The sequence below is a fragment of the Salvia splendens genome, chromosome 5 (assembly GCF_004379255.2).
Source record: "Salvia splendens isolate huo1 chromosome 5, SspV2, whole genome shotgun sequence".
NCBI classification, from domain to species: Eukaryota; Viridiplantae; Streptophyta; class Magnoliopsida; order Lamiales; family Lamiaceae; genus Salvia; species Salvia splendens.
In genome coordinates, this window is record NC_056036.1 from 42,352,498 (window position 1) to 42,360,051 (window position 7,554).

At 34.0% G+C, this 7,554-nt stretch overlaps 1 protein-coding gene across 2 annotated transcripts; it reads right to left on the reverse strand.

The window, feature by feature from the left end:
- Positions 1 to 1,053: 1,053 nt before the first annotated feature.
- LOC121801945 lies at positions 1,054 to 5,661 on the reverse strand. Of its 2 annotated transcripts, none has more exons than XM_042201431.1 (8): positions 5,161 to 5,661; positions 4,208 to 4,307; positions 3,980 to 4,036; positions 3,682 to 3,778; positions 3,399 to 3,481; positions 2,082 to 2,143; positions 1,907 to 2,003; positions 1,054 to 1,542 (listed from the first exon to the last, which is right to left on the reverse strand). In XM_042201431.1, the coding sequence occupies exons 1-8, from the start codon at positions 5,445 to 5,447 to the stop codon at positions 1,486 to 1,488; spliced, it is 840 nt and encodes a 279-aa protein (XP_042057365.1). In that variant the 5' UTR covers positions 5,448 to 5,661; the 3' UTR covers positions 1,054 to 1,485. The 2 variants fall into 2 exon arrangements, with proteins under 2 accessions (XP_042057365.1, XP_042057364.1); XM_042201430.1 differs by having other exon boundaries at positions 3,661 to 3,778.
- Positions 5,662 to 7,554: the final 1,893 nt, after the last annotated feature.

Below are 7,554 nucleotides of genomic sequence, written 5' to 3' on the forward strand. Positions count from 1 at the left end.
TAAAAAATCCACACACACACTACACACATTTCACATATTTCACATACTACACACACTTCACACACTACACACACTTCACACATTACACACACTTCACACATTACACACACTGCACATACTACACATACTTCACACAATTCACACACTACACACATTTCATACACTACACACATTTCGCACACTATACACATTTCATACACTACACACATTTCACACATTTCACACTATACACATTTCATACACTACACACACTACACACATTTCACACACTACACACATTTCATACACTACACACATTACATGCACTTACAAATTTCAAATTTAGTTCAGTTTTTCAGTTTGATTCAGTTCAAACTTTTGAAAAATTTCAGTTTTTCGATTCTGTTCAGTTTGAATCGGAAAAAAAATCTAAAAGCTGGAATTTTTTTCAAAAATAGGATGCTTGAAATGTGTGAAATCTGAGTAGTGTTTGTAGTGTGTGAGTGTAGTATGGAAAATGTGTAGTGTGTGTAGTGTGTGTGGTGTGTGAATTGTGTGTAGTGTTTGTAATGTGTGTAGTGTGTGGTAGTGTGTGAAATGTGTCTAGTGTGTGTAGTGTGTGGTAGTGTGTGTTGTGGATATAATTATTCATATTCCAATTTCAAACCCTCATTACATGGTACCAAACGCAACCTTAAAATTTTTTTTAGTAGAATCAACATATTAATTATTCATATTTCATTCCATTCCATTTCTATATTAATTTATAGTTATCAAACATAGGAATGAAATCAATCAAGGAATAACAATTTCATTCATTTTGCATTCCTTGTGCTTACCAAGCACAAGACTAGAATGAAATCTCCATTCCATTCTCATCTCCATTCCATTCCCTCCTCATTCCATTCCATCCCCTCCTCGTTCCATTCCATCATACCAAGAAGGCCCTAAGGTGTTTATCATTTTTTCTTTTCAATTTTCAATTTTTGTTATTTCGTTGACTTCTTATTTAGAATATGCAAAGTTATTTTTATTTGAGTTGTTTGGGGCTTAGGGTAAAATGTTCGAACAAAATCACCTCCAAAATCAGATTAACCATTTTTATTGGGAATAAAATACATCATCAATATCATCATGATTAGAGGGTGGCTATTTAGGTGAAATAATTCAGCAAATTCGATAAGATCCATACTAGTTTCTATTTTGGTGTACACTTTTACACACCGAAGGCAACAGCAGCTTATCTCCGAAAACATGGCACTGTCTTCTCTCATGCTTCCAAAACAACGCTTTGCGACCATCTGCATTTGCATCTGCTGCACCGTGAACAATCCAAACGTTCGAATATCTCCGAGCCTCTTTCAACAAGGCACGACGTGCTATTCCTCTGGGAGACGTACACAAAGCTGGAAAACCTGCCAGCTTCTTGCACCTTTACAGCAAAATTTCCGTACTTAACAAGGACCCAGCTGGCGTGACCCGAGTTATGAATATGTTCATCAGCAATCAGCATCCTGGCTCCTGCTTCAGAGGTATTGAACTTGAAGCGCCAAATGTCATGTGCTGGAGACATGAAACACACAGAGAGAGAGAGAGAGAGAGAGAGAGAGTTGAATAACAGTCGTTGCTCATTGCAATGAAATATACAAGAAGAATAATATAAATATGTATATTGTTTCCGGTTGAGGATGAGATAATGCTATGAGGTTCTTATCTTTGGTGGTTTTTCTTGTGAAGGAAAACATTAGTAGGTACAGTAGCAGATGTTTCATTGCACAAATAAGGGGAATCATATTATACGAAAACACGGGGACAAGATCTATAGATAAGCCCAAAATGAGTACGTACCGACACTACTTCACTTTTAATCTGATCAGATGATTTATTGCCATTAATGATAATCCTGAAGGGAAACAGCAGGACATACCTGAGATGAATGCGGAAAAATACTACAAACAAGTTCCTCATTTACAAGAACGGGAAGTGGTGGCATCTGACTCATAATCCCAGGCATGTTTTTTATGCTGCAGGAATAAGAGGGTGAAAACTATACTCGCTTGAAAAAGTAAGTGGCACTTAAGGGCCCAATAAGAGTGACATACTCGTTCAAAACTGTGGTTAAGTTGTTCCTTGTACGAAAAAAGAGATTAATATTTTCCTGCAACTGGTAAATGGATGTCAAGATCAGGAGAGTCTAACCACAAGTAAAGGATTTATTAAGGAAATAGATCACCATAAAGCATGTTAAACGCAAATGAATCCACCACCTATCAATACTTCATACACGACACAAAATGCCAGCCATAAGTTTCTATATACTACTTGATTGGTACTGAATTTAGTAACAACAAACAACCAAATCACATAACATTTATAGAGCATCTCATAGTGCGAAGACACAACCCAAGATCGTTGTCGACTTTACACCAGCAAATAAAAAAAGATACAAATCATGAACTTCTATTGCAGGTGAATCTTAAAAGATAAAAAGGCTTTAACGGTGAACCTGATTTTTCATAACATGATTGAGGAGTTATGCGTACTCTTAAAGCTGCTAAAAGTTGATGGTGTAAAGCAACTTTCATATTTGCAGATTTTCTTTATGAAAGTCCTTAGGTAGAGGGTTCACTACCTGACTTAGTTGGAGCATTTAGTTGGATAAGACCAAGCACCGGTTCCCTACTCAACTCCGTCTCTAAAACTCCCATTCCTAGGAGTAGTCCTTATAGTCTCCAAATTTTAGAATTTAGTTGAAACCAACATTATTTTGGATTTCTGGATGAATTACTTCAACATGAATGTGAAAGTTTAACAATGATAAAACTCATTGGTATTTCTCATGCAGCTCCTTGTACATATTTTTTTTATTGATAAATGACCAGAAACTTAAAGGGCGCGTCGCGGTGGACTCGAACCTAAGACCTTTGTTCTCAACATTAACCACTCTACCACTAGGCCAACACACACACACACACAGCTCCTTATACATGATTAATTTTATATGAAGGACGTCTGGTTATAAAATATGTTATTTCAACTACTATTGGCACTTAATACATTCTATCATTCCTCCAACCAACCACAACATCTGTTATTGTCAAATACCTTGCTAGCTTTTATATTATCCTTAAATTCCTTGGTTCATGCTTCATATGAATATTTGGAAGTTTTTCTCCACTTCTCCTTCTCCTATAACTATAAAGAGTGGGGGGGAGGGGGAGCATACTTAGAAGAGGGTCAAAAGAAGGCACTCACCAAACTGTTCTAGACTTGGTTGCGAAATGTGAATAATATCTCATTCACATAAAACAGTAAAATACTTCAATTGTATTCATATACATCAGCATAAATTCCATAAATCAAATTTATGAGGGATTAAATAGCCAAATTTCTTTAGGGTTCGAAGGTTCTACCATTACCTTGAGAGTTGAAAGATTTGTAGATATTTGACCAAAAGCATGGTTATTTTCTTCCAACAGATGCCCGACTCCGTAACTAAGTACTGAAACATATGTAGAAAATTTATTCAATACACAGTTTAGGGTCGTATGAAAAAGTGATACACAATGAGTGCATACTAGTAAAATAACAAGATGTAAGAGAAATTAGAATCATAAAGTGGTGCCAAGTAAGAAATAAATTAGAGCCGTAGATTAACAGAAATCTGGGCGAAAAACGGACCTCCGGAAAATATGTACTCACTCTGATTATGATGGTTTGAAGGCAAAGAATATGCAGGCAGGTTCAATGGCGGAGCTGAAGAGACTTTATTCTTTAGAGATGCTTCCATTAGTTTATTCTGAGAAACAAGGGCAACCTTCAAAAAGCTTGTTTTGCACATTAAGAGCAAGCTTCTAATAATAGAGTTTACAAGTTCAAAATTTGAAATTTTTGGGAACTTTAATAGGTAAATGATAAAAGAAACGAAATTATACACTTACAAGAAGATGAGCAAGGTAAAGAAAGTATCTAGGGGCTCCACCAAAAAGATAGAGCTTACCTTTCCTTCCTTCATTTTCTTCCCAAAGCTCAGGTCCTGCTGTTTCCTTCGCTTTCTCTAAAAAACAGCAGTATTGATTAGGCAATTATAGGAAAAGAAGTTGGAGCATTCTATATCAGACACGAGAAAAGAACACAGCTACTCAACAGTGATAACAATAAAACTATAACATTGTTTAGTTACACACAACAATCATTTGTGATCTTCATCTCTACAAAGAAAACTTACCATCATCCATCTACACCGAAGAGCGACATCACGTACAGTTTTGTCCTGGAGGGAAGCTGCTATCTTAATATACTGCAGAATATAGGGTTCATGCGCATACCTACAGATTGAAAGTATAATGAACCAGATGATATCAGAGTCAATCTTTCCAAATTAAATTAAGATAAACACTTAAAGAAAGAAAACCTTAAACATGAGAACTGCCCTAATCAACACAAACTACATGCAACAAGTAGACAGTAGTATGTGCAGCAGGTAAACTTTGAGTTTTAATAGAGTATTATGTTTAAGTAACTGGCGTCAAACTTCATCATGTGAATTGGAAAACAGAGTGCAAACGATACACCTCTGCAATAGGCTAATAGCAGCTTGACTGCTCATGCATTCCATCATCTTTATTCATGTGAGTATATCAGTTTTCCATTAGGAAAGTATCCCCCTTTAAAATAATAATGGAGTACTATAATTTAATATACATTTGTTCCAATTTTGAAGCAAGTAATATTAGCTGATCCACAATACAAATATCTATAAATTACTACTGTAGTACTTACTAGTCATTACAAGGTGCACATCAAACATAATTCAGAATAACCCAAAACACAGAATATTCATATCCAGCTTCGTAACGAACAAAATGCAGTTCAGTATCATACATCAGTAGCTCATTATCTGTCGAATAAAGAAACCCACACAAATAGATCACATATACTTTTTGACACCAAAAACCACCTCTAGATTCTAATCCACTTCCACCAATTTCTAACCGCCCAAGCATTTGGCATCTACATTCTTCCCTAGCCATGAAAATCACTGCAAATTGGGGATAAATAATACTCCTATTACAACACAATTCTGAATTCAATCAATTAGGTAGACCAATGGTGAAAACGATCAGTTGCAACTAACAAACATACTCCTTGATCAATCATAATCGAGAAGGAACTACCTACTTGGCCAGACCTTCCTCCAACTTATACTGTTCCTCCACAGACCACTCCACTGCCAGCCCCGTGTCGTGCTTCAACCCTGGAACAGAGTCCAGCAGAAGCGGCGACGAGGAGGAGGAGGAAGGGCCCGCCGCGGAGCTGAAATACTGCATCCCCCCCAAATTCAAGCTCCCCCCGTAGTAATTGGGCACGGGAATCAGGTCGTGCTCTCCGGAGGAGCCGCTGCTCGTCCCTCCGCCGCCGGATTTGTAGAGGTGGTGGAAGCCGCCGGGGTTGAACTCACCCGCCATGTGCTTGCGAATTTGCCTCGGTTGAAAATCATAAAAAATCGCAGCTCCAAATGGATTTTACGGTGGTTGCGCTTTGGAGCTCCTTGAAATTGGTCGCATTACTAACCGCCACAGCTTCGATCCCGACTCGAATCGTAATCGAAAGCATGAAACCGCCAAAACCTCAGCTCCAGTCGACTGTTTGCGACTCTCTGTGAGAGAAGAGAGAGAGCTCTTTTTCCTTTTTCTCTAATAATGAATAAATATATATAAATAATTTATGTAGGGCTATTGTTATTATTGACTTTTAAAATAAATGGGATATTGGCATCTGATATCATGAAATTTCAAAAGGTTGAATTTTTCTAACCAACTTTGAAATTGGTAAATAATATCACGAACTTTAACCTGGAGTTGTTATTTTCTATCGGTGAAAAAATTCTCTCTATATTAATAGATTGAAGTTATTTTCCACTGGTGAAAAAATTCTCTCTAACAAATTTTGAGGGTGTGCTTCAAGAAAAACTATTATCAAAGATTGAAAATCTTAAAACTCTTGAAGTTGTTGTCGAGAAATTACGGAAAAAAAATACTCATGATATTATTTGCCAGAATTTTTTCACCAGTGGAAAATAATAACTCCAATGTAAAGTTCATAATATTATTTGTCAATTTCAAAGTTCGTGAGAAAACCCAAACTGTTTGAAAGTTTATGATATTAGGTATCAATATCGCAAATAAATATTTTGTTCACGTGGATATGTATAAGCAAGGAATGGTGGGATGAATGGCTATTTCATCTTACATCTGTGCACAAACAGTTCTACTACCACTTTATTTTTTAAAAATATAGTGAGATTGGACTATATAATATTAATGTTATACTGTATGTAATGTAATTTAGGGAGATCTTTCGTCTCGAAACACAAAGCTAAATATACATTTGCTTTAAACCCTCTCAATAAATACTAGAAATATAAATTAGGAATCTCTATTTTAATTTAAAATTATATTTAAAAATAAAAAAATGATTCTTATTTATATAATTCAACGACTTTATGTGAAATCGATGTTAGATTTGTATCGTATGGTGCTAATAGTCAATCTTATGCGTTAATTTAATTAATATGATAGAATTTTCAAATTTAACGATTTCAAAATAATGAGGAGGATAAACATTTTTTTATTGATTAATCTTTAATACTAAAAACATTTTTTTGCATATACTATAATATTAGTAAATCATATTATGCATATTGAACTTTCTAATTAAACGGTATTTTTGCCCTTTTGGAGTAATTTCAAATGTTATTAGAACAAATATTTTAATAAAATAAAAGGAACCGAGCTAGAAAAATCTGATATTAAAGATAGCATAATTTCAGAAAAGGATATTAAAAAAAGAATAAAGTCCAAATTTATTCTCCTACATTTGTCCTAAAAAACTTTTTGGTCATATACAATAAGTATGTGATCTATCGATATGAAATAATATATTTTAGTTCAAACTTAACTTTTTATGTTAAAACTATCAGTCAAACATGTTTGACCAAATTAATAATTTAATTATCTTAATTAAATCAATATAAAAATATATAAAATATTTTTTAGTTAAAATAAAAATGATTAAATTAAAAGCGAATTTACTTAGAACAAAGTTTAAAAGAAAATTTGCTTTCCACAAATTGTAACAAAATTACTTCAAAAATTTATACCCATTATAGTAAAATACTACTCCCATAGCACGATTAATGAACAGTTTTTTTTCCCACATAGTTTTAGTGTTTATTAAATTGAGTAGATATCGTGTGTTACATAGAGATTATATAGTGTTTATTAAATTGAGTAGATATCGTGTGTTACATAGAGATTATATATGACTCAATTTCATATTTAAGTAAATTTCATTTTAATTTAATCAATTTTTATTTTAATTAAGATTTTTTATATAAATTTTAATATTGAAATAATTATGTTAACTAGATTATAATTAAGTCATTAATTTGGCCAAACACAATTTGACCGTTAGTTTAACGGATTGGACCAAAACATATTATTTGAGACTGAAAGATCACACACTTAAACTAAAGTTAATATATAGGACCAAAAAGTTGTTAGGGCAAATATA